The sequence below is a fragment of the Psittacula echo genome (genome assembly GCF_963264785.1).
Source record: "Psittacula echo genome assembly, chromosome: 13".
NCBI lineage: Eukaryota > Metazoa > Chordata > Aves > Psittaciformes > Psittacidae > Psittacula > Psittacula echo.
The window spans coordinates 8,736,928-8,763,568 of NC_137749.1; the positions used below are offsets into that span (position 1 = coordinate 8,736,928).

The window sequence follows — 26,641 nt, forward strand, 5'->3', positions numbered from 1 at the left end:
ACATTCACAGGCTGTTGTCAAAGTCTTGATCTTACTCCCTTGCTTTCATACACATACCATAATCTTGTGATATTACTTCACATGTTAATACTAACGACCAAGTCTAGGCATGAAAAAGCTATGAGATTCTTCATATACTTTCTTAGAGGTTTTCTGAACAGACTTGACAAAACTACTTTGAGTTGAGTTTGGCTTCTCTGGGACAAAGCAAGCTGTTGCCACCCATCATTGAAGATTAAACACACACACAAACCAATAAAATAGTTCAGCATTGAAAAGCAGGGATATTTGAAGACAATTGCAACAACTTGACAGTCTCATCAGAGCTACAATAAAATCTGCCTTGCCCTAAAATAGCTTTAAAATAGACTTTTAACTAGTGGGAAGCTAATAGTCACAACTACAGATAGTGTCTTATATTCCCACCTTTATTCCAGATAAAAACTACACACTGACATGGGCTACCTTAACACTGTGAAAGAAATATGAAAATTCTACATTAACATCAAAGCCAACAATGGCACTGCTATGGCCCAAATTCCATCCTGAGCTCGACCAAGCTATCAGAACTAAGTAACGGAACACCAACTACAACTAGCTAATATCTCAATTTCTCTCACAAAACAAAACAGCTGCTGCTTTCCCAGCTGAAGTTAAAAAGCCATGAAAAGTTTAGAACAATGGAAGAGAAGCTTCTGGATGATGAAACTTAAATCTCTCACGGAGGGGGTGGGGTGGAGAAAAGTTTACTTGTACATTGTCTGCCTCCTCCCAAAACCAAAAACAATTGTCTTTTGTAAGAAACTCTTATCTTCAATTTATATTTTTACTAGAAGTTGCCACATTTTCTTAGGACATTTTACAGACATTAACAGGTTACTCACTTGATTTATAATTAATTTGTAATTGTAAATAATTTGTAATTAAATTTTTAATTAATCTTCCTTACCACTAGGACAAGAGGGAAATAAGGGCATCCAGAAATTTGCTCCGGTCTTCTGTTTTCAATTCAATTACTAAAATATGAAATATTACAAGATGCAAATTACTGAAAGATATACCAGATGTCACCCTTGAACAATAAATAATTCCAAGTGTACTTATATTCTTAACCAGCTCTAAGGATGAAAGAGAGAATCTATTTGCACAAAATGCACATTGTTTATTTTGCTCTTAAATTTCAGCAAACTCCAGTTTCTAAGTGCTCAGTACATGCTATAGCAGCCACTTTGTAAGTCTAAGAATGTTTCTTTGTAGGTTCAACAATTCACCAGTATGTATTGTTAAAAACCGCCTCTTTCATAAGCACAGAAAAAGGTAGGCAAATTTCCTCATGCAAGTATCTCATTTTTCAAACAGACAATAAAGTATCTTATGACATCACTACCCTACTTTGTTTGGCTGTTAAATAAAAAACCAGATAAACTCAGATTTTAAACTGAAGTACATATATGAAAATCATTACTCCGTGCAAAATGTAGATTGCCTCAAAGATACACAAGCCTTTGCTTAGTAGTTTATAATTTCTGCACAAGATGGCACTTAGAAAAAAGACTGACAAATAACACAGCTTGTGTTTATACCAGACTCAGGAATAGTGTATGGCATACACACTCTTGACGTTTGCATCCAAGTCAAAGCACAGAGGTGTTTAATGGAGGCTGCGTAAACACTGACCTCTAAAGGACTATTTGGTGAATGAAATAAGCGATAGGCAGCACTACTCACTTGACATGTCAAAATGGTTGTGTAAAGTCCTAGAATTGGTACTGTCTGCAGCTTTCTCAAATGCTCTTCCAAAAAAGCTAGAAGATTAACAAAAAAACCCCAAAATGAGCATTACAGAAAAGGATATACATACTAAGGCAGAAGAACAGAACTTCTTCCTTGCTGAGAGCTGGAAATGTCTTCCAGATGTTTTTCATATGCCATGTATTCAACATACCCCTCACTTATTCAAGTGCAAACACCTTAACATTACAGGTTTTAAGAAATGAAGTCATGGGCCATATTGCGAACTATTTCACTCTTAAGATAAAGAAATAGTTAAGAGGGAAGAGAAAAAAACCCAAACAACTTTGAAATACCTGTATCCTCTCTCAAAAAATATATCATGCATACCATTAATGAAGGATATAATTCAAGTCAGCATATTCAGTGTTAAATAAATACAGGAAAGAGACACTTGCTTCAGAGACAGGACAAGTCTACAGATAACTTTCGGTAGGAACTTTTAAACAACATGCTTACTTCTTTTTGTCAGAGCTTTCTGTCTCTGGAGGAATCCCCACCATGATCACGGTTCCCTGTTCAACATCCATTGGCGCAGCCATTATCAGTGGCAGCAATTTACAACGCTTGTTTTTTGTCTGGAAGTCAGAAAGACAAAACTTTGTTAGACAAAACTCAGGAAACAATTTAGTTTCAGCACACCATGTGACCTAAGGGCACAGCTATAATACAGTTCAGCAGAAGGCATTTTCTTCACACAATCTCTTGATTTCCTTTTTTATTGTAGTAAAAGTGACTTTAAGGACTAATAGAATTTTCAGTTCCTCTCCAATCTTGCATTGTGTTGTAACACAGAAATTATATAGACAAAATATGATTTACAGTAAAGAAAAAAGCTCTTAAATTGCAGGTATGGGTATCTAAAATCTTGGAGTAGTCATTTTTTTTTTTGCAATAATTATTTTACATTGAAATACAACAGCTAACACACTGACAAATTGAGTCTTCACTAGAAATTATTTTCCTCTGTCATACTGTTTTAATTAAAGTATGTCTTACTCCTGTAGATAAAAAGAATAATTACAATGATTTTAACAGTTTTGGATACATAAGTACATGAAACAGGTTTGTTTAAAGTGTTCTTAAGGTAAACGTTCTGCAGTGAGGTTTTCAAAGTGCTGTCCTGCTTACAGTGGCAGACCAGTTACTGACCAAGTTTAACTTTTAAAATGAGGACACACAGATGCAATCGGGCAAGGATGAACCACCGTAAGTTTAATTTACAAATTAAGAAGTGCGCACTGTGAAAACAGCTCTCAATCTTAAAACCGCATTTTTAACTGAATTGTGTAAATAGGGCTCAAAAGGTTAATGCAAATTAGTTTCAGTTACATTAATTGTAAAGATAAGAGGGTTTTATCTAAACAGACACAGAAATCTTTAGGTAGCAATTACCAGTCCTGCAATATTGCTTCTTTCTGTGTCAGGTTAACTTTTCAAAGTACATACTTAGTGATCTGCTCCCTCAAAACTTACAAAATTTGGTAAAGATTTTAGATTGTGTCTTGACAATGAAAACTCTTTCTAATGCTACGAATTCTCCCAGGCAGATATCTTTCCTAAAAGAGTATACGCAGATGTGCTAAAATTATCCAACCATTTAGCAGAAACATCATTAACATTTTCATATAAAGTTTTCAATAATCAACTACACATATCCAACAGAATAATTACTACATAGGCAAGCTAGTCAGAAGCTTTTGATTTACTTACAGAGCAAACAAACGATTTGAGTAAGTATTTACTAAGCAGGGATAGAGACACTGGTTTGGAAAAAAGTTTCACATCTGGTGTGCCCTAGGAAAAGAAGAAACATTTTGATTACAATCCAAGATGATTCCTCCACTTCAAGTATCTACTGATGAGTCTGAAAGTTTTATATGACTCAAAGAACACCAAACATTACAATATAGGAATCTGAGCTGACCCACTTGACTTCAAAATTAAGCCCTCCGCTCTTCAAGAGGACCAGCTCTTCCTTTGGGAAAGCTCGGAGTAGATGTCAATATTGACACATCAGAGCACAGTACAGATAAATAAGTCCTTTCTGATTAAGTCATTCTTATTGAATCAATCAGTTCAGAAAACAGTGATATTCAATTATGATATAGCCAAATGTGACAGTCAAATGAGAGCAAAAAACTAGAATCCTGACCTCCATGAGAGAGCAATAGAGAAAAGGCCCCTGAGAAATGACAAGGTTGGTGCAAATACAGCTTGCTACGGTCTGCTGAATGGCACGTAACTGCTTTTTGGCTAAGTCCAGTCCTTGGTGCAGTTTGTCCAGGTTACCCCTGCAGCAGAAAGAATAAAAATAGACACTTTCATATAAGCTTTTCACACAAAAGTGAGTTCTAAACGGTATGAACAGGGATATTTTGATTTTTCTCAATGGCTTATGAAACATGAGTGCATCTTTTAGATATGTAACCCATGTTCCCTAAATAAAACTGTAAAAGAATAAAGAGATATTTTCAGTACCTGGAGAGACTGTCCAAAGCTTTAATGAAATTAGCTGTTTCAGGCCCTTCTTTTTCTACATTCTCCATGAGAGAAACTGTTGCGTAAACTATGTCACTTGCTGAAAACTTGTTCTTAAAGCCAAAGTGAATGCTGAAGGTCTGAACTCTTAAATCTTTCATTCTGCAAAATTAAATAAGCCCATTAAAGATTAGCATTACCGACATTATCAACACTGTCCAGCCATCTCCTCAGTACCTTAATGTTAAGAACACTAAGACAAATCACACCCTAGCATTTGTAACAAGCCTAGTATTACTTTGTCAATCCAAAACCAGTATTTTTCAAAACAAGATGTTACATCCTCTTCATACAAAAATACTTGAACTTAACTGAAAAGCATTTTCAAAATAAGTAGTGGTATTTGACACAATTTACCCAAATTTGTTTGCAGATTCTTCAATCATTTCCCGAAGATTTTCTTTCAAAGATATGTCCATGGAATTAAATTTCTGTTTCACTTGCTTCAAAGGCAAACTAAAACCAGAAGGAACAAAATATATTGATAGGTATGCTAGAAGAAAAAAATATTTTGCCTTCCTTACACAAGACTTTCTTAATATTATATAATTTAGCAAGTTAAGTCTGACTAAGCTTGGTTACATTCTTTTTAATTTAGTCATTGAAGAGCAGATGTGAGAAAGCATAGGTTACTTACTAGGATCTACTACTCCATAAAGTCATACAGCCACATTCCTTTGGCACCAAGACACAAGTTGCATAACTCAAAGACACTGCACTAATCAGAGACCCATAATCACATTTAAAAACTAACAAGTACTTGAAAGATATATTCTCAATATTTTCCCATAATTCATTAAAAAAATGATCGTTTAGTAAAGACTCAGATTTTTATAACTCACCCCATGTCAGCCAAAAACTCTTGAAGCCTCTTGTGCCCTTGTGCAGACCAGAGCTTAAGGCTAGCAGAGGTATATGAAGTGTTACAGAGACTTTCATATAGAGACCAGTGCTGATAAAGTGCCAGGCGCAGACTGAACAGGGATTAAGGCAAATAACTATAAATGCTTTTATCATTTAAGGTTACAAATAGTAACAAAACTCCACAACTAGTACCTCTTTAGTTGCCCTTCTACATTGCATCTCTGAAGTACATAAGATACAGTGAGGAGCTGCAGGTGCAGGTAACACAAGGCAAGCAACATTAACTTGTAACCAACTCTGAAAGGTTGAGCTGAACTGAAGCTATACGAGCTACTGGAAGAGATTTGGGTTCAACAAAGCATTCCAATGTCTATTTCTTTTGATTCCATTCTCAGCAGCAGAGTTGGTGCTGGGATTTTTTTTTTTTAAGTCGATAAAAACTCAACTGGGGTTCACCAAATGGGTAGCGTTCATTATCCCCATATCTGACGCAAGGATACTCATACTCAAATGCTATTCGCATGCAGTCAATTGACAGAGAATTTTCCTCATCTTCATTGCGGTGGTTATGGCGAGACACATGACGCTGCAGGATCCCAATATCGGTCACATACTTCATTCTTAAACAGAAACAAATTTGACACTTCACTTTCTTCCTGTGTATTTTTGTTCTTGATTATGAGAACACAAAAATGCTTCCTAAAGTTTACACGTTGGCCAGTCAGCAGCATGAGAACTATAGATACATCTTTAAAAGAACCCTAACTTGTTAAATAATGTTCTTTCAATAGTCAGCCATGTACTCAGGCAATTAAAGCTAAATAAAAAACACAACCAAAACCACAACCAAACCCAAAACAATATAGACAGTTAGACTGACCAATGAAATTAGTTATTACATTTATCTCCTTAAATACATCAGTGTATTATAACAAAACATGAGAATTAAAGTCTACACATGTACTACTAGAATCCTGATTGCGTCTAGTAGGAAATAAGAAACAAGGAAGAAAAAAATACAAAATATAAAATTCTTCAACTAAAACTCTAAAGGAAACTGGAAGAACATTATTTTTTTTCCTTTAATAAAATGGTATCAAAATCATATTTACATGAATTATTATTAAACACTATTTCTTCCCAGATCAGAAGTGACTGTTTTATAATTTTGTGAAAAATAAAGTTTAAAAATTCTCAATAGTACAAAAGAAATATATTTTTTTTCTGAGATATTTTTTTCCACTTTTGGAAGGCAGCAGATCACATTCAGTCATTAAGATATTTAATGGCACTGTTTATTAACTGCCTTGTGTTAGATTAATTTCCATATGTTTCCTGATTATTACTTCCAAAAAAAAATAGAGATAAATGAACAATAATGAAGAGAAATAACAAAGTTTATCTTTCTTACTGAGTGATTTTATCTTGGACCCATTGATCTGTTAGGCCAACAATAGCCCACCTACAATTGAAGGGGGAGGAAGAGAGGGAGAGAGGAAAAAAAAAGTTACATCCAAAAATATTCCAGTATAGTATATTATATTTAACCCTCTAAGTATGAACCAGAAGAAGTCAGAAACATTGTTTACCAACCGTACATACAAGAAATAAAAAAGCTATATGCTATTATTCCCTTTAGCAGACATACACATGTAGTACTGTCCTCTTTTTTCCATGCAAAATCTATTAGTTGCTTATAATTAATTTACACAGATGTGCCCCCCAATTCAGGACACAAATTCAATTCTCCTCTCAAAATAAACTAGGACCTCATACTGAAATAAAACGGTCTTGGGAAATTTTGCCTATCTATTATGGGTTTAAGCTTCTACTCTTTATAAAAAAATAACAGAAACATACCACAACATGTCATTCAAGTCCTTAGACATTATCCATGCCAGGTCAAACATCACCATTGCAGACTACATGAGAGAAAAGGAAAAAGATGGGATAAATGGGCACAAAATCCTCACTTCATTAAACAAATAGAACACAGTTAAATTTGTCAAATACTACTGTGTTACTAGAGGTCTATACATCACACTTGAGTCAGAAAGTAGGACAGTGGCAGATTGTCAAAGATACTAAGTAGAAAGGAACATCTTAACAAAACATACTCAGATAAGAGGCCAAATGTCAGAAAGAACAATTTGATGTCCTAAATGTTATGTTTGAAATATCCTGATGCTTTGAAACCTCTGGAAGGCAAACAATCTCCGTACATGCTGGAGTCTATTGCAAGAGAATTGTATGCATAGATACTTTTCTCAAGACCTAAAAAATTTACACTATCATATTTTTTTATACCAGCATTAAAGATAGCAAACAACAAAAATGTTACTAGTACTAGTTTATTATTTTGCCCCACTATTAACATTAGCCACCATGACTCAAGTTGGCTGGTGTCTGCCATTCTACCAGTTTTGCTTCTATCTATTTCATCAACAGTAATAACAAGCTGCCAAGTCAAACTACTTGTTACATGTATGATGTATCTTCTGTATAACAGTAAGATAAAAAAAAGCATGATAATAAGATAATGTAGAATATTATTAGTTATAACATTGTACAGATAATTATGACATTGGATATTGTCCAATTACCTTTACATTAGTATCTTGTGATTTTATGGCAAACAAGTTTGTACTTACTGAGGTCCCATGGTATTCATATTGCTCATAGTCAAAAAGAATTTCTCGCCTAAAAAGGAAAAAAGAAACAACCCACATTTGGCTAAGTGGTGAACTACACATTGCATCCAATTAAAAATCTAAGGCAGGATTCATTAAATGCTTATTTTTAGCAATTAAAACCAAACAAAAAAAACCAACACAAACACACCACTACTCTACACACAAAACCCCAAGCAAACAAAAACACACACCAAAAAAATCCTTTGGTCTAGAAAATGTTTTCCTGCAAGTCAACTGGATTTTTGTAGTAACATGGAAACCACACTGAAATGTACTCATAAAGTAAAAGAACAAATTTATTAAGCCATTATTCCTCAAATCCCATTTTTTAATCTGATTTGTTCTTGCTTATTCCTATTGACAATAGTAGGATTGTAAAGGAAGGAAACATAAGCACGAATTTCATGCCACGATAGACAAAACCAGAATACTACAGCTACTTAGAAGTGGAATAATACACCTATTGCTACTCAGATTTAATAATTACTATTTACAACTACCCTCCATTTAAACATTTTATTTTTATATAGTAAATCTCTCAATTTTCTGAATAAAGTTAAAACTAAAGCATCTCGCAAATCAAGCAGCACAGTATCATGTTTTTATATGCTTGATTTTAATCCAACAATAAGAAAAAAGACACAAGCAACATAATAAAAACCAGTTAAACACACCTGCGTGCCTCCCATTCTCGCCTCTGCCGCCTCTTCATTGTTCTCTCTATTACATCCTGTAAATTAATATAATGTTAAAAAGCTGGAAAAAATACTCTAGTGGATTAGCACCTGTCCAGACACTTGACTAAGTCTTTCTTAAAAAGAACACTTATTCCTATTGAGCTAATGAGAAAAATAGTATCTTTAATATTTTTCCAAGGAACATGCTTGTATAAAGTCAGGGCATCTTTCTCTGCTAGCAGTTATTTAGCTCTCCTTCACAAATAAGAAGCCCAGTACACAGTGTTTTCAACACCAGCAACATTGCCTCCTACCATTTCGTAGTATAAAAATAAGACTGATGAAAAATAGATAGTAAATGAAGTTCAGAAAATTAAGCACTAGGTGTATATTTAAGTTCCATAAATAGCATCAACAGCTTGAAAACTCAAAGAAATCAATAAGATCTTTGTGGAGTATTTAACAGATTTGAGAATAGCTTTCATGTGCACTATTTACAGATTTTCATTTGAATTTCTGATGTCTGCTTTTGCTGATTTAGCACCCTTCATAGATTAGTAGGAAAAATGTACACTGTTAATACAAAAATAAAACAAAATACATATTAAATCTTAGAATGCCTTTATATTCATCTCTTAATATTGCGAGCCTCAAGCGTTTGCTTTTTTGTATGTTATTAGTAGAAAATATGCTACAATTAACATATGACAAATTTCATTTTTTGTGTCTACCTTACTATACTTTTGTTCATTTACTGGTACAAGGACAGACAAAATGTATTCCTAATTATCTGTGGGCTTCTATCTTCTCAAATGATCACTAAAAATAAAAAAGTTTCAATCTAAACAAAAAAACCCCTTCAGTGTAAACTGAAAAGCCAGAACCTGTCATCAGAGAGAGCTCTTCAGTTCACTGGTTACACAAAGACAGCATTATGCATAATCAAGTTCAAAACATCTTTTTTTTCTTTTTTTAATAAAGAGTAAATATTTCTGTGCAGCTCAGATGAACATTTTGTGTATTTGAAACTCTACTGGGAGCAGTAAATTATTTTTAAATCTTACACTTCCATTTGTGATCTAACAGAGCATTATTTTTAAACTCAAATGTAATTATTATAATTATATAAAGCATAAGCACTATTTTATTTTCTTTCTTTTCTCAACAAAGCAGCAGAAAAGCACCTCCTCAAAACGTCTACGTTTCTCTGAAGGCTCTGACCCATCACTTTCATTCTCAGAGTCTTCTTCATCCTCGTCGTCTCTGAAGATATCATCATAAGCAGGAACATCAAGATCATCATCTTGCTTAACTAACAACTTAATCTAGCAAGAAAGAAGAAAAAAGTATTTTAAATAAACAAAGTATCTTATTTAATGATTTAAACACATTTCAAGTGACAAATGAGAATACTTCAGATACTTTAGAAGAGAAAACAAAAATTTATTTTGGCTGTATTGATTCATGGCATAACAAAAATACTACTTTTTAATACAAAGGCCACTCTTATACAAAATAAGAGCGGAAAAATATATCCCTTTGTTACAGAATTACTACAAGAAATCTTATTTTTGATGCTGTTAAGGACATGTTGCCAAATCATTTGTGCTTAATAATCAAATTCTAGGTGCTGCTAATGCTGAGAGATAACACATGTTACATTTTGAAGGATGATCATCCTCTGATTTGTAGCAGTTTGAATTATAGCAACAGGATTAACAGGTGTTTATTACTGACAGCCATCATACTACTATCAGTATGTATTTTACTACCAAAACCAGATTTTTTTCTGATCATGAACATCATTACTGCAAATATCCATTAATATTGCTTCGTGCCCTACTAACTAGCAGTAGCAGTTTTACAAAACACAGAAAAGCACCAACCCAGCCCCCACCACACCAGGGGAAGATTTTTGTTATGAAAGAAAAGCTGTTACCTGTGTGTCATTGTAAACATTCACTACATTGATAGGTCTGTGGCTGTCACATACAAAAAAGACAGCGTCTTCTTCAGGCTGCAAGATCTCCAGAAGGTCAACATTGGCACCACAATTAATAAAAACAAAATATTTGAACTGCAAACAAAAGTGAAAAAAATAAAAATGCTTTTTACTTAAATTAGCAGAAAACACAGAAGACTTGAAAACACCTTTACAAAACATCCCAGGCACCCACCATTACCAAAATCTCTATTAAATTTTTGATAATTGATGTCTCTGAGGAGGAAAAAAAATTTGTAAAGCAGAGCACCAAATTTGGAGATGATGGATATCCAACACCACCACCTTTCACATCTCAAAATCTGTGCTAACTTAATTTGACTCTATCCAAATTGTAGCATATTAGTTTGAGCTGATGTAAAAAAAGTTTGTTACTGGTATATTAAAGTTTACCACAGGTTTCTGTAACCAAAAATAATAACTAGTTTAAGAACTGACATTTTAAGTTGGGAAAGGAAAGAAATGCATGCTTCTCTAAGATAAGCTGCAACCTAAAATGTTCCCGGTGTTTTTTGACCTGATCTTTATGCTCGAGAAAGGCAGTTTCAAGTTCTTGCCATCCAGATACTGGGACGAGTGTATATGGCACATGATCACACTGAAACAAAGCCTGAAACAAAGCAAACAGCTGTTAGCAAAGGCAAGGGGAAACAACCTCTTCTACAATGCTATACTTCTATTTCATACAAATCTTTATCTTAAAGACATCCCAAAAAATCATATAGGTTTGTAATCTGGGAGTGTGACTAACTGGCTTAAGTGTCATAACTCATGGAAAAAGTAAGATACAAAAGTAATTTAAACTTTTTACCCTTTCCCCAGTTCAAACCTATTAAAAGGATCCCTGGGTGTTTTTCCTTTTACTGTTAACCTACTGTAACAATGAACAAAGACTTACTTGGAGTATTTTACAAGCACATAACGCATCAACATCTGAAGCAACAAGAAGGAGGGCACGCTACAAAAAACAACAGAATAACAGTATTAGTTTAGGCACCAAATCTAATGTGCTGGTGCATGAAATGCATACATCACTATGAGACCAGAAAGCAAATTTAGGTAGATAGCATCATAGGCACAAAATAGGATGTCTTCTGAATGGACATCGCAACCAAAATTAACCAATTTGGATCTCTGTAAATATGAGCAATAAACAACCTCACAGCCCCAAAATACAGCATCTGCTTTGGTTATTCAGACTCCTATGAAGCACACATAGTTTTAAAGGCTCAGCCCTACAACTGTTTTATCATGTCTAGAAAGACCTAAAGAGCCTTTCAGCATGAGACCTGAAACAGTTTTGACTAAAGAAAATCGGTAGCAAAAATAAGAGCAAGGCAACTCTTGAAACAACCTTGATTTAGGTAAAATGGTTTATCCAGTGATTCTTTATTCTGGGGTCTTGGTTAGAGATTTTGTTCACAGGTGGAGAAGCTGAGGGAAATACATTCATTTGCACAGTTCATAACACAGTTGTATAGGTAAAACTAGAAGACTGTCCGATGAAAACATTTCCACTCCGGTGTACGTATCCACTCTGAATAAAGTAAAGCAAACTGTGAGGTAAAAACAAAAGAGGCCAACCTAATCAGTTACAAGAAAAGCAAGAGAAACCGCAAAGCCAGAACACAAGACCTAGTGTCTGGAAAAAAAAAAAATTAAAAAAGAAAATTAATAATTAAAAAAATATATATAAAGAAAACCCCCAAACCAAATAGCAAATAGATCTAGAGACGTCTTAGATCAAACAAAAGATCTACAGCACTGCCCAAAGCACTTGCGGCGGCTCTGGCTCGGGTTTCCCAACCCGCGGACACCTCCGGGGAGGATATCTTTACAGCCAGGGCTGACTGGAGGGACCGCCTTCCCCAGCTCTGTCCGCGGCCTCACGTCCGCCTGACAGCGGCTCTCCCGCCACCGTGACAAGGCGGGAACCACCAGCCGCCATAAGCCCCGCGAGGGCCGGAGCCCCCGCCTCAGCCGCCTCAGCCAGAGACGCCCTGGCACCATTCCCGCTCTGTGAGGCTGCGGGAAACGCCTCAGCCCAGCAGGGAACGGTCTGAGAGGAGGCAGCCCCGCCCGCGGACGGGACGCGCAGGGTAACAGGAGGTCCCGGCCGCGGCCCGCACCTGGTTGACGATCACGTCGTAGAACTCCCGGCGGCAGTCCGAGACGAACATGGCGGCAGCGAGAGAGCAGCGGGGAGACAGAAACAGGACAGTCGCGGGCCGCCGCGACTCAAACTGGGCGCCAAATCAGCGCCGCATCTTATTGGTCTTCTCCTCACGGCTCTCTGGCCAATAGAAAAGCGGCCGTCCCTCCTTCGCAGAGCGGATTGGGCAAACTGCCCAACCCATTCCGGGTCTTCGCCAATGACATTGCAATAAAGGACGCGCGACACGTGCGACTGGCCAATCCCTGGAGTACCTGATCCGGAAGCACCGTACTGGCTCTTGTTACAGTGGCTGCCATGTTTGCTGCGGGCGAGCTGTTTGCTCTGCCATTTAACGGGGTCTAGCGAGGAGGCGAGCGAGATCCTGTCAACTCCCGGTGGCTGAGGAAGGGCCGTGCTGCTCCACACACCTTTCACAATGGCTCCATCGAAGGGAGCGCTATCCTTTTTTCCGCCCTCTCATGGAATGGCCGCCCGAGGGGGCGGGCGCCGCGCGGCACGCTGGGAGCGGCAGCGCGGCGGGGCAGGGCCGTGGGGTGGGGCCCGCGGCAGCGGTAGCCGGAGCCCTGTCAGGGTAGGGGCGAGCGAGCATCTGGGCTGCGCCTTGTCCTCCGGTTCTTGCGAGGAGCTCGAGCGTTGCCGCTCAGCGCCACCACCATGGTGAGGCTCGTGGAGCGGCCGGGGGAAGTGTCGAGTCACGGCGGGCGGGCGGCTGGGCCCCGCGTTCCTTCGCTGGCTGCTCGCTCGCGGAGGCCGTTTTCGAAGCCAGCGAACGCCAGGCTGAGGGCGGGCGAGTGTCGGTGTCTGTGCCGCGAATCGCCGCCTGTGTGCGGGTTGTGTTGGGCAGTCCGGCCAAGCCGAGTGCGCTGCGTCCATTTTGTGTCCCCGCGCAGCGCCGGGCGCACAGCCCTTCCCCGAGCTCTGTGACGGGAGAGGCACCGTACGTCTCTTAACGTAGTTCTAGCTAAACTTCAGGACACGGCAGTGAGCGCTGTAGCACTCCAGTGCGCTGTTGATACCTATTAATGCCACCTTCTCTTTCTGTGTTTTTTCCTTCAGTTCTCCTTTAATATGTTCGATCACCCCATCCCTCGGGTTTTCCAGAACCGCTTCTCAACCCAATACCGCTGCTTCTCAGTATCCATGCTTGCTGGACCTAATGACAGGTCAGATGTGGAGAAAGGCGGGAAGAGTATGTGCATGTTTTATTTTGACTAATAACCTGTTGGAAGAGTGTTTGTGAATAATGTCAAGTAATACAGCTTTTGGCCAGAACTCCAGAAACATTGTTGAGCGGCACGGAGATGTGCTGTTGGCATTGTGGCTGGAGCTAGGAGAGTGCTCCGGGTAGGGCTTTAAGGAAGAAGAGGGAGGATTCACCTTTTATCTCATTACTCTGTAATTAGCAAAACTTACCAAGTGAGTCTGGGTTTATGAGCATTAGAAAACATTCTTCTCTTTTAAAGCCTCTCGTTAAAGTCTTGGATCCATTATAAGCCATAGAAATTTCTCATCAAAGACTTCCTCCCCCTAAATTGTACTTAGCTGGAACAAAACTAATAGATTGGCCAAGTTAATTTTCAAGCTGTCAGACTAATCCTGTGTTGTTTTGATTTGGCATCGATTTAAGAGAACCTATAAGCCCAAGTAAATAAAATTACATTTAGGAAATGTTTTCTTTAGTACTGGATATTGTAAAAACTTGTCTTCTCTTTCTCTTTTATTTATTAAATCCCGAACTCTCCATGGCAGCAGATGTATTTGTCATGACTGATTCTACTGAAATCTTTGGCTCAGAAATTAATTTGCAGGAGATTTCAGAATCTCCTTTTCTTAGGATATTTTAGAGAAAGGACTGGAAAAATTGTATATTATGTACTCTTTTAAAGACATACTTTTCCTAATCTTACATTCTTATTCATTTTTGCAGTAATTATGCCACCATCGGCTTTGGATCAACTCAGTAAGTGAATATTTTATTCTGGAATAACAACATTAGAAACATGACCAAATATGTAAGAAAATACCACAGTATTTTAATTAAGTCTGACTTAGGTAGAGAATATGAGAGTAATTTGTTCAAAATAGGTATTTCAGAAGTATTTTGTGTGTGAGAATTACTGGGGTTGTCTGTCTTCAAGTACAGACATCTGAAGTGTTGGACTACCTGAGGCATGAATCAATATTTAATAATAGCATACTCAGTATAATGGCTACAGTTAATCTAGTAAATTCTTAATCTTCAATCTGCTTGTTCTGAATGCTGTTGTCTGGAGCAAACAAAATTAAAGGCAAAATAAGTTACAATTAACTTTGAAATGGGGGGAAAAAAGATAACTGAATCAGTGATATAAATGGTCTTTATTTGCCCTTTTAACTAAGGTTCCCCCACCCCAAGTTTTAGCCTTAATAGAATTTCTTTGAGAAATTAGTTTACTGAGGTTTTAATTTTGAAATAGGCAGGGCCTCTTAAAACTCATTAGGTAGGAGCTACCTGATAATAGCACAAGGACATAATAGTAACAAATCCCTCTGCTAATACCTGCTGTCTGATCGTCTCTGAGCTTGGGGAAATGTGGAGAGGCATTTAAAGCTCTAAGTGCGATGGTGATACAGTATTTGTGTATCTGCATTCTCTCCTGGATTTATAGTGAGCAACTGGAATAATGGCATGAGGGGAATACTCTCCTGTAGTCTGGCCCATTCTTTTGCCAATATTCAGTCTCTGGAAGCTTCAGAAAGAGCTTCAGTGGCTCTTAGCAAATAAAATTGTTTTCTTCTTTCTCACCAGGCCGACTTAATATCACTTACCCAATGCTGTTCAAGCTGACCAATAAAAACTCAGACCGAATGACGCACTGTGGAGTGCTTGAATTTGTGGCCGATGAGGGCATATGTTACCTTCCGCACTGGGTGAGTTGTCTCAGGCTGAACTGTCAAAACCTGAAGAGTAGGATTAGTGAGTTGCCAGTTTAATGTTAAAGAGGCAGAATGTTTTCTGAAAGTGTCTTTGCCAGTCATGTTCCTACAACAGCTTTCAATCACAGCTCGGGTTTCCCTTCATGAGAGTTTAACTAAACCAGCAAAGCAGACAGCCTTTTAAGATGTACCTGACTTCTTCCTGAAGTTAAACTGTGGTAAATTGGTGCATTTCCAGGAAGATGGTAGCCCCAGCAAAAATGGGTATATGCAAGGAAAGAGCATTAAAAAGATCAGTCATGTTAACAGTGGTTTGTGTCTTTGTTTTCACACTTGCAGATGATGCAAAACTTGCTTCTGGAAGAGGGAGGCCTCGTGCAAGTGGAGAGCGTTAATCTTCAAGTTGCTACTTACTCAAAATTTCAGCCACAGAGTCCAGATTTTCTTGACATCACCAATCCCAAAGCTGTGTATCCTTCCTATTCAGTTGTGGAGCAGGGGACAAAAGTTTTTTCCCAAATTTGAATGATGAAGCAGAGCTAGCTTTTCAGGTGTGGCTTGTACTGATCTAGTAGTAGGTAACTACTACAGCTCCTGAAAGCAAAAGAGTGGAGAGCTTATGTAGAGAAATGCTGCCAACTGCTGGCACAAAGTGTACCTGGAATGAAGAAGCATGAATCTTGGCTTGAAGTCCAATGAGTCTGCATGTCCGTTTAGAAGAACTCATGCAGCCTAATGTTTACTAAAAGGCTGTCTACAGTACTGATGACTTTTAAATGACATTTAAGAGATAAAGGATCAGAGTTGTATAGATTGAGGCTTTGATGTTGCATTGAAAACAGATGTTTCATCTTAACATACTTCAAAGATTAGAAAACGCTTTGAGGAACTTTGCTTGTCTAACTACTGGAGATGTTATTGCCATCAACTACAATGAAAAGGTACTGTATACAGCACCAGTCTGTGAAGGTTTTGTTTGAATGCATCAATTTGAGGAAAGAAGTTCTGTTCCATGTAAAAAAGCACACTGTATTTCAGTAGACTGTGACCACATGAGTACATCTTGTGAATGGATTTTATAGTTGAGTATTTTTGGCAGCACATGTGATCACTTGGGATTGTAGTCTAAGCTCTGTTGTTGGATGGTGGTGCTAAAACAATCAACAGAGCTGTGCAGTGTTTGTGAGAAGCAATCCCAGATGGTAGATTTTGCAGTCTGTTTTCTGTTGGAAGAGAGAAGGGTCAGTTAAATCTTCTCCTGAGCTGCTCTTTGGGCTGGGTTTTGATTCACAAGAAAACAAATATTTGTGCTGTTGATAGTTTTGAAGTCTGTCCCTTACTTGTATTGTAAATTCATAAGTTGCTTCTAGGAATGCAAATTAAGGTACAGTAAGAGTGTAGTAAGTTACAACAAAAACTAGTTTCTTTAGCTCCAGCATATAGCAGTCTTCTAAGCTAAAAAAATCTTTGCTTTCCAGTTCTGTAGAGACCCTGCATTATTCAGTCCTCAACCTAAAGAGCACTTGCTTCCATTTTCTGGAAGCTCTCTGAAGGGAAAGGTTTAGATAGGGTTTTCTTGTGTATAAATTGAGCTGTTTCATGTGCAATCGTAAAATACTCATTACTGTTTCAGATCTATGAGCTTCGGGTAATGGAGACCAAACCAGATAAAGCTGTGTCCATCATAGAATGTGATATGAATGTAAGTTAAAGCTGACGTGGAAAGTGTGCTTTTACTGTGTCCTCCCAGAAGAAGAGAGCATCTCGTTCAGTGATAACACTGTACACTGAGCACCTCTGATGCTGCAGGAAAGATAAAATCGGATGGGATAGGGAAGATCACTCATTTGACAATACCTCATTTATCTTTGTAACCACAGCTGTGGTCTGGAGCTGCACTTTGTGTACCATCAGGTGACTGTAGTGCCTCGAATTTAATGTTTAGCTTCAACATGTTTTATAATCCAAGTTTTATTTAATAGCCTTGTCTTAATTCAAACTCCGATGATGTTGTGTGGTGCTGTGTTACTGCACTGTTTCAACTACATGCTAAGACCCGTTCCTAAGAGGCTTAGTCTTTTTAGTTCTGAGTTAGAATGTTGGGCAAACAAACCTCAGTTCTTTCTAGATCAAATTGGGTGATAGTTTGTGGAATTTTGAGGGATAGCAGTATAAAGTTTATGATTAAAAGAAAAATACCAGTCATGCTTATTTTCATGCTTCTTGTGTAAATAGGTGGATTTTGATGCTCCTTTGGGGTACAAAGAACCAGAAAGAACTGCACAGCATGAAGAGACCACAGTAGGTTAAGCTTCTGTTCTTCAAAAATGTATTCCGTAGAAGTCAACCCTGCTTGTGATGAGGCAGTGTGCAACAATGTATTTTTTCTTCCTGAAAAAATTAAGACTAAGCTTTACTTACCAGATGCTTTTGCTTGTGTTGCTTAGGAGGTGGTTGTCTACTAAGTGTTGTTTTGTTAAAGGATTATTGTGAAGTTTTGTTTCTCAGAAATACGTGGAACTGTTTTTGTGTATTCTGCATATCACAACATGAACAATGAACTAACTTGCTTTTCCCTTGCAGGATGTTGAAGCAGACCACAGTGGATACGTGAGTGACGTAGGATTTCGTGTAAGTCCCCTGTTTCTGCTAGTTTATGTATGTTGTAGAATGGTGAGGGAAAGTTGTTCCAAACAACTGCAAAACAGTAGTACCTGTTTTTAGAGGTGCTTATCATTTAATTGGCAACTATCTGCGGGTGTTACAGCCAGTAACAGTATGACTTCCTGTCCTTAAATGGCAGTCTTTGAATGGGAGACTGAACCATACTCTTCCACTCACAGTCCATCAGCTTATATGTACCAAGAAGAAACATGCTGAAACAAGTAATTCAATAAAAGTTATAGTAAGATTTTGCAGAATACAGTATCCCTGTGCAGTGTTCACGTACAAGATACGGTTAAATTAAAACTTATCGTGTATATGCAGGCATTTTCTGGTTCTGGGAACAGACTGGATGGCAAGAAGAAAGGAGTTGAGCCCAGTCCATCACCGATTAAGCCAGGAGACATTCGAAGGTATGTCTGGGATCACTGTTTGAGTGGAGTTTATTTTATTTCCTGCTCCTGCAATGTAAACCAGCTATTTTCATCCTAAGTTTGCATTTAGAAAAAAAAAATCTAGTATTTTAGACTGACTTTGAGGTCCCTGTCTGCTTAAGATGCAGATTGTAAATTAATGTTGCTAAAATTCAGGTTATATGGGTTATAAGACAAATAGGGAGAGGCAGCAGGTCTGGACTGGGCTGGATTGAGTGATGCACAGAACCCTGCTGATGTACTCAAGTGAAATGTGGCAGAGTGGAATCTTCTTTGAGAACCAAAGCCAAGCCATGTGTGCGTTTGTTGTGGGGCGGGTTTTTGTGTGTGTTTTATTTCCTACAAGGACATTTAGAAATTCAGACTTGGTGAAAGTGTGCAGGTGCGTGGTTTCTGTGGTGTTCTGTCACTTACACTTGTCACAATGAAACTTGAACCCTTGTGGAAAACATGTCTGTGGCCCTTTGGAAACCACAGGGCACATGGAAACATGCCCAGAGCCAAGCTGCTACAGCAGCTCCAGTATCTGATCATTTACTTCATGCAACGTGTGCCTGCCTTCAGAAAGTAATTCAGTGGTTTAACTCTAGGATTACTTGGTAATGAAAATTTGCAGCAGTGTTGGTACAATATGGAAAGATATAGAATAGGTCTCACTATGTTCAGTTGGATGGAAGGTAAAAAACTTCTTCCGTAACATTTTTATGCTTCTTTTCCAGAGGAATTCCCAACTACGACTTCAAGATTGGTAGGATCACATTCATTAGAAACTCACGTCCGCTAGTTAAGAAAGTCGAAGAGGTAAATCAAGCTGTATCTTCCCAATTTGCACAGAACTAAAACACCAGAACTGCTGCCCAAGTTTGTGGTTCCTCTCTCCATACCTGATTCTTCATTGCACATTCCTTTTTAAAAAGTGGTTTGGTGAAAGCAACCTTCAATATCCTTGCTTACTGATGTAAAAAGATTGACCTGATATAAGTTTAATAAGCCAGGCCAGTTTCAGTTGGCTGAAAGGTCCCTGAAATGCTTGTATTTTGAGGGAGAAAGGGGCTATTAAGTAGATTAAGGATGTGAAACGTCGACAGTCAGTTGCTGCTCTGAGGGAATGTTCTTTCTAATGATTGTTTAGCTTATATCATGCACAAGCGGTGAGAAAAGTGGTAACAACCTTTTTCCCTCCTTCTTTTTTCCAGGACGAATCTGGAAGCCGGTTTATTGCCTTTTCAGGAGAAGGCCAGTCCCTGCGCAAAAAGGGAAGAAAACCCTAAGTTGTGGTACGTTTAGTCAGTTAGGAGGAAAATAAAACAATTGCAGCATATCGGATCTTAGTTACTGCAGTTGAGAGGAGAGGTCATTTTGCACACAGGAACGCTTTTGCTGGTTTGGTTCCATGTTTAAAACTGGAGTTGTTGGACTATCTTAATTTTCAGTTGGAAATGAAGTTGAAAGTAAGTTCTAGGAATTCTGAAGGAATGTTTTGTATGTGTTGTAAAGAGGGAGAGGTTGACCTCAGATAAACCTGAGAGGTAAAATCAAGCTCTACCTTACTAGAAGGCGTATTCTTAGACCGTATCCTCTGCTTTTACATCCCGAGCAGTGATGGTCTCACATTGCTCTGTGCTTGGTATTTTCCTCCCTCTGTATGTATTTTGCCACAATTTTGGGTAAGCTTTTTGGTGTGGTGTAAACCAAAGCGGAAACTTTGGTGTTTAGGACTTTTGTGCAGGGACTCTTTGATCTTAGCTTCAGGTGTTGGGTTATAAATCATTCTAAGCAATCTCCCTGTAACTGCTTTTTATGTTTATAATAACGTGCCTTTTTGATAGTTCAGATAAAATAACATACTGTAGCAATCTCATGGCACATGTAACGAGCAACGGGACCCAGCTTTGCTGCCTGGTGCTGGGTAATGCCGGAATGCCCCGGGCAGCCTTTCAACGGCTGCATGTCGCTCCGCAGCCTGGTGCAGGCCGTGCGCTCCGTCCCGGGGGGGGGCGAGTAAAGGTTCTCCGGTGACCACCGTGCGTCCCGTGTGCTGATTCCCGGGACAGCGAGCGGGCTGCGCGGAGGGGGGAATTGGGGGTCACGTGGCGTGCCTGGAGCCCTGCGCAGCGGCCAGCCATTGGCTCGCAGGCCCTTGGGGCGGGGAGAAGGGGGGGTGGAGCTGGATTCTGTCGCCCGTCGCCATTGGCCGGACTCGAGGATCTCCCTGTAAAGCGCGGCGGGGATTGGTGGAGGGGTGGTGGCCCGCAGGTGGGGCAGTATGGCGGACGGCGGGACCTGGAGGGTGAGCGGGGCGGCGGGGGGCTGAGGGCGGCAGGACCGGCCGGCAGCGAGGCTTATCCGGGTCTCTTGTACGCCCGCAGCCACCGCGGTCGTGCGAGGACTACTGGTGGGAGTGGAAGCACTGCCGCGGGCTGCGGCACGCCTTCCACCACTACTACACGCACGGAGAGCTGCCGACCTGCCACCGCTGGCGGGAGGACTACGAGGCCTGCCGTGCCTGGGAGAAGGGCCGCGCCGCCGCCGCGCAGGTACGGCCTGCACCTCCGCAGCGAGCGGCAGCCGGTTGTGGCGGTCGCTGTCCCGCCCGGGCCCCTATGGGCACCGCGTCCGGGCTCTGTAGGCAGGTGCCGGTGAAGAGCAACTCCGCAGCCGCCTGTGGCGAGGGGTGCCGGCGGTCAGAGAACGGGGAGGGGCTGGAAAAGCGAATGTCCGGTTGGGGTGGAGGCGGGTAAGATGGTCTAACATCCCGCGGGAGCGGTGCCAGAGTTCTGCAAAAGCTCTTGATTTCAGTTACTCCAACATTCCCTTCCTAACAACGAAAGTTGCCTTGTTAACGGGCAAAAAGTGTTCCTGGGGCATCCAGAAATGCTTCTCGCTACAGCCCCATGAACACTGGGGCATGGGAGCCCTTCAACACAGGCTGCAGGGTAACTCAGCCGTTCAGCTCCATCAAACAACTTCTGGCAGGGATGGTAGAACATAACTGGTGGTTTTCTTCGTGATGAAGGAGTCAAAGGCAAAATGTAAAAGTGATGTAGCTAAAAGCTTGTATCCTGGCCTGCTTAGATAGTATTAGGCACTTCTGTTTAAGTATGATAAATTTCAGGTCCTCGTTTTATCTCAGATACTCACAGCAAGAAATAAGCTGTATGATACTGAAACATCCACCACTGTAGTGGTAATGTTTTTGTCTTGTACTTCAGGAAGCTTTGTGCAGGAGTGAAAGAGCTCGAGTCATGGAAAACCGGAAGTATGCTCCAGTGTGGACACTCAGGAAGAGCCCACCCCCTGACTGGTACCTTCCACTTGACCAAGACAAACCAAATTAGCGAGACTGCTTTGCTGTGTTTGGTCAGTAATGCAATACACAATACACAACTATGCTGGGTATTTTCCTTTTCTTCCATGTCATGTTGAAATGATGTAACTGTAGCTCTGCCCTGGCAATACTTCAGTGCTCTTTCAAAAACAGAGTTCACTTAAACACCCTCTGCTATTTAAGGGGAGAACTGAGGTACTTAATTTGATTCTGATCTCTTACTGTCTCATGCTTTAGGTTTTCATCTTGGCATCTTGGCAGGCAACTCCCACATCAGTGCATACATGATCTAGCTCCTCTGGCTAGGCCAGCACCTCTTCCCCTCGCAGCTGGTGTTGTGCACTTGTAGAGCAAGGTGCCAGATGGGAAAACAAAACCAAGCAGGGACGCCTCCCTGCCAGTTCAGGACAAACACAGCCACTGGCATCTAAGATAGTTCCTGGGTTTGTGACTGTTATGGGTTGAGAGCTTCTCACCCGGTGGGATGAAACTGCAACCCTGCCCCTTTGTGGAATTACTCTCTAATGGGTGTGTGTCGATTGCAGTACTCAAGCTTACTACAAAAATGAAGGTTTAAATGGATGGAGAGAAATCTGTTTTGGTTTAGAGCAAGCCCTTAGAAACTTAATTGTTATATGGCAATATTAAAGAGAAAAAAAAGCAACTCAATTTCGACTTTGTCACCATGCTTTCCCTCTTAGATGCAAAAGCATTTCACTGAGGTCTGAAAAGAAAGGCAGTATAAACAATCAGCTGTTAACTCCCTTCTAGTACAGATCCTAATATGATGACTGTGACCTTCTGTATTCGTAGCATGGGAATCTTCCAAGTAATGGTTTATGCAGAACAAAGAAATGCTGCATGGAGGGATGAGAGAAGCCCAGAAGGACAAAACACTTTGAAATACCACTTTGTCTTGTTGCGGCATGGCACAAGTATAAGACAGTGTAGCTTTGCTGGGCATCTTACTACCAAGATCGCTGTTTAAAAAAAACCCAACCAAACAGATGCTTTGTTAATACATATTTTTTGCAGTCTCACACCTACAGTATTTTAACCTACAGGAGTTGTTCATCCTTACTCCATTCTTTCCTCCTTCATCAGCCGAGTAGCTCATGCCAGATGAGCTACAAACTCCGCCATCACTGCGTATACACTTTGGTGATATCAACGCATTTTCCTTCAGGAGGATCGTAGCCAGGGAGTGGTGGGGTGTAACTGGGTCCATCTCTCTCAAAGGGGAAAAGCCCCTCATCTCGCCTGATTGCTGCTTGATACAACTCCTCCGACTCAAGGCGCAGTTCCTTTAGAGCCTCTTGCTGAGCTTCTACCATGCTCTGAATTGCTTTCTTTTCTGCGTTATCTTGTTTCTGCTTAAAGAAACACCACTTTTTCAGAAGTAAAACTCTTCTTTCAGTCTCCTCAGGTGACAGGTCCGGAAGACTTCGCACCCTGATGCAAAGTAAAACAACACTGTCATAAAAATGGCCTACACCCCAAAGAGCAAATCAGAGCAAACAACAAACCAACAAAAAAACCCACCACCAACATAAAGCCCCACCAAAGCCAGAGAATGCATTTCCTTCATACAGCGTCTGTCCCTGAGGTTTTCCAGTTGGTCTAACGGGAAATGCATGTTACTGGTTTATTTCCACTACTTCTAGCAGTGGAAGCAAATAAAATTTATTTTCCATGGTTTTGTCTTGGTGGCAGCGGACAAGGTTTTGTCCCAAGGCTGGCACTGTGTTCCTATTTTGCAGAGAGAGAAATAAGTGTTTCTACCATGCATGCAAGCACACAGTGAAAGACTGACCTGTTGCTATCTGAGTACTTCACTGGTGTTATAAAATCCTCAATTGGAATCAATTCTGGGGCAGCTTTTTCCAACTTTTTAATCCTCTTTTTCATACGATCCTTCTGTGCTTGCTCTCTCTTCACATCCACCTTCTTCTTCTTCTTTGGTTGTGCTCTACAAGGGAAATAATGGGTGTGAATGAAAGAAGATATTTTGTCATTTAATTACACACCAGCAGCTTTCACCTCCACTTTACTTTTTAAGTAGTGCTTCTTCCTATTGCTTAATTTGGTCTCCAGTGAGGTTCCTGCCATGAGCTTTATTCAAGTAATGCAGTTTTCCAGGCGACAGTAGCATGTCCTGTGAGATTTGCTGCAGGGAGCACTGCGCCTGCCTGAGAAAAGCAACCTCCAATTTTGTGCTTAACATCAGAATGACGTAAGGAAGTGCCACAAAAACTGAACTGGAATTGTTGTTCAGGTGCAGCAGAGCCGGTAACAGGTTTATCTGCAAGTATTGCTGTCCTCCCGCATTAAAGAGGAGGGTGAGTGGTTTCACACAACCTTCTAAAATTTCCACACTTGGAACCAAATTCAGGCTGCAGATGTTACTCTGCTGTTGTACTTCCTCATGCAGATCCAGTATTCCCAAGGTAACATACGCCACATTCCCCAAACACAGACTAAACCCTCACAGTGGGCCTGTGGTGGGGTATCATTCCTGCCTTGCAGCTTGAACAAACAGCTGCTGTGGTCTGAAACAGCCTCTCTGATGGTACCAAACAGCAACATGAGTATTTTAAGTCTAGTTGCATCAAAAATAAAACAGATACCAAAACGTAGCCTGTACCTAAATGCAGGCGGTCCAGTGTAACACTTCATAGTACGGTATTTTCTGTTCAAGGCTTTCATTTGCATTGGTGCTCAGAGGAGCACAGCATAAATCTGAGTATCTCAAACCACATTCTGTGGCTGAGGAAGCAAATACACACATGCATCAGGTGGCAGTTGCACAGGTTACCATTAAATTCTCAGGAGGCCAACAGTCTTCAACAGCTGTTACATACAGTGACTGAAAAGCAAACACCCACAGTTAAAAGTTAATTTGGAGTTTTGGAGATCTGCATTTCCCTATGGATGAAAACACCTCCATATAACTCCATGGAAGTTGCACTCACCTCATGGGGAGAGACGCCCTGAATGCCAGCACTGAACTCTGCCAGTGACTCCCTCGAGATGGAACTGCCTGGGGCAGCCAGGAACTGAGGAAGGAAATGGGACATAAAGCATGAAGAGAAGCTGACTGTGATGCATTGATTCTGCACAAGAGCTATTCATCAGGTACAATAAATATATCAGTTATATATAGTTAATAATAGTTGTATACAGTTACATTATATATATATATGAATCACAACACTGGGTTTTGAATCATTTTGGCTACTTAATTCATGACAGTATACGGTGTGTGCCCGGAGATGACCACCTCACACTCTTCAGTGGGTAAACTACACCCAGAATGTGGGCTGTCAGTGGGGTGAACCCGCAGGGCACCGGCGGGTGAAGCAGATGCAGTTTTAATGATCAGAGCAATCCTGTTCTTAAGCTCTGGTATCGGCTTCTGAGGTGCGATTCTGGAGGCAGAGCCCGCACCGTTCACATCAGGAGGGCCGATGCCGTTCCTCACGCCTCGGCGGACGGCACCAGAACAAGAACTGGCCCCGGTGCCCGCACATCGTCCTCAGTCCGGAACCAGGCCTGCGGACAGGAGGAGCCCCGAGAGAGTGAGGCCGCCCGGCGCAGGGCTGGCCAGGGGAGGGCACTGCATGATCCGAGCAAGGGGCTTCCCACCGGGCCTCCCCCCCGGGGCACCGTGACCGCCCCAGCCCTACCTGAGCCGGGCCCCACAGAGCCCGCGGGCCGCCGCCGCCGCCAACATGGCTCCAGCGCAGTGCCAGCGGTGCACCCGCACAACCCCGCCGGCCGCGCTCCAACTGCCGCGGCCCCGGTTCCGTGTCACAAATGTTCCGGGCGTGGAGCGATGGGTTTGAGGCAGACCGAGCCCCTCCCCGCCCTGCCCCGCCCCGCCGCCATCGCTGCGGTCTGCCCGGCAGGGGGCGCCCGCCCATCCGGCCGCTCCCGCCCGCCCTGGAGGCGGGGCGGCGGTGCCTCGCGGGATCTCGCCCCCCGCCGGCCGAGGTGGGGGAACGCCGGTTCTCGGGGGCGGCTGTTTCCCGCCGGGCCGGTTTGGCGGTTGCCAGGCGCCGAGTTCCGGCGTTGCCGGGAGCCGCCGGGAGCGGAGCGGGGGATGCGGCCGGGCGGCGGCGGCTGCGGCACGAGCGGCGCCGGGGCATGGAGCAGCGCTGAGGCGGCTCCGGCCGGCCGAGGGGGCGGGCAGAGCGGCGCGCGGCGGGGGCCCATGGTGGCCGGCGGCCGCTGAGCTCCGCCGCTCGCTCGGCCGCGGAGGCAGCCCGGGTGGAGCCGCCCTGGGGTCCCGAGGGCGGAGGCCGGCGGGGGCCCCGGGCGGGGAACAATGAAGCTCCTGAAGCCGACCTGGGTCAACCACAATGGTGAGTGCGGGCCGGGCGCGCCGCCGGGCAGCAGGTGCCGCGGGGCCGGGCTGGCAGGTGCGGCGGGGTACCGGGCGGGGGCAGCGGCGCCGCGGAGGGGGGGGGCCGCCGACCCGGGGCGGTGGGTGAGGAGGGGCGCGAGACACGTGCGGGGCGAGTTTGAACGCGGGCGAGCGGTGGCCGAGCCGGGG

At 41.7% G+C, this 26,641-nt stretch overlaps 4 protein-coding genes across 6 annotated transcripts in view; 2 read left to right on the forward strand and 2 right to left on the reverse strand.

The window, feature by feature from the left end:
* Positions 1–951: 951 nt before the first annotated feature.
* CDC45 (cell division cycle 45) lies at positions 952–12,748 on the reverse strand (the record flags this gene model as incomplete). Its single annotated transcript, XM_080628641.1, has 17 exons — positions 952–1,016; positions 1,729–1,805; positions 2,251–2,369; positions 3,505–3,588; positions 3,947–4,085; positions 4,273–4,434; positions 4,690–4,788; positions 5,175–5,306; positions 5,697–5,816; positions 6,608–6,658; positions 7,057–7,118; positions 7,848–7,896; positions 8,564–8,619; positions 9,751–9,891; positions 11,086–11,178; positions 11,467–11,526; positions 12,698–12,748. 17 exons carry the CDS (start codon positions 12,746–12,748, stop codon positions 952–954), a joined length of 1,560 nt encoding a protein of 519 aa, XP_080484767.1.
* Positions 12,749–13,198: 450 nt separating this feature from the next.
* UFD1 (ubiquitin recognition factor in ER associated degradation 1) lies at positions 13,199–21,214 on the forward strand. 3 transcript variants are annotated; one of them, XM_080628721.1, is made up of 13 exons: positions 13,199–13,401; positions 13,801–13,907; positions 14,672–14,704; positions 15,533–15,654; positions 16,000–16,130; positions 16,529–16,601; positions 17,294–17,362; positions 17,896–17,961; positions 18,244–18,291; positions 18,649–18,737; positions 19,478–19,559; positions 19,955–20,035; positions 21,128–21,214. In XM_080628721.1, exons 1-12 carry the CDS (start codon positions 13,208–13,210, stop codon positions 20,027–20,029), a joined length of 1,089 nt encoding a protein of 362 aa, XP_080484847.1. In that variant the 5' UTR covers positions 13,199–13,207; the 3' UTR covers positions 20,030–20,035; positions 21,128–21,214. The 3 variants fall into 3 exon arrangements, with proteins under 3 accessions (XP_080484847.1, XP_080484848.1, XP_080484849.1); XM_080628722.1 differs by having other exon boundaries at positions 13,275–13,401; positions 13,801–13,933; XM_080628723.1 differs by lacking the exon at positions 13,199–13,401 and adding an exon at positions 13,574–13,681 and having other exon boundaries at positions 13,801–13,933.
* Positions 21,215–22,919: 1,705 nt separating this feature from the next.
* Positions 22,920–25,870, reverse strand: MRPL40 (mitochondrial ribosomal protein L40). The gene is made up of 4 exons (XM_080628724.1): positions 25,773–25,870; positions 25,059–25,142; positions 23,900–24,055; positions 22,920–23,538 (listed from the first exon to the last, which is right to left on the reverse strand). Exons 1-4 carry the CDS (start codon positions 25,817–25,819, stop codon positions 23,229–23,231), a joined length of 597 nt encoding a protein of 198 aa, XP_080484850.1. The 5' UTR covers positions 25,820–25,870; the 3' UTR covers positions 22,920–23,228.
* A 163-nt stretch (positions 25,871–26,033) lies between these two features.
* The window catches only part of HIRA (histone cell cycle regulator), a 36,856-nt gene continuing 36,248 nt past the window's right edge, over positions 26,034–26,641 (forward strand). The window contains exon 1 of the mRNA XM_080628685.1: positions 26,034–26,450. Within this exon, the coding sequence (XP_080484811.1) occupies positions 26,414–26,450 (37 nt within the window). The 5' untranslated portion in view covers positions 26,034–26,413. The remainder of the gene's footprint in view (positions 26,451–26,641) is intronic.

Coding starts and splice junctions, on each gene's coding strand:
- UFD1 (XM_080628721.1), top strand. CDS start 13,208: ATGGCCGCCCGAGGGGGCGGGCGCCGCGCGGCACGCTGGGAGCGGCAG. Junction 13,402..13,800: donor CGCTCAGCGCCACCACCATG/GTGAGGCTCGTG, acceptor TTTTTCCTTCAG/TTCTCCTTTAATATGTTCGA. Junction 17,363..17,895: donor TCATAGAATGTGATATGAAT/GTAAGTTAAAGC, acceptor TTGTGTAAATAG/GTGGATTTTGATGCTCCTTT.
- MRPL40 (XM_080628724.1), bottom strand. CDS start 25,819: ATGTTGGCGGCGGCGGCGGCCCGCGGGCTCTGTGGGGCCCGGCTCAG. Junction 25,143..25,772: donor CTCTGTGGGGCCCGGCTCAG/GTAGGGCTGGGG, acceptor TTCCTTCCTCAG/TTCCTGGCTGCCCCAGGCAG. Junction 24,056..25,058: donor AGGGCGTCTCTCCCCATGAG/GTGAGTGCAACT, acceptor TTTCCCTTGTAG/AGCACAACCAAAGAAGAAGA.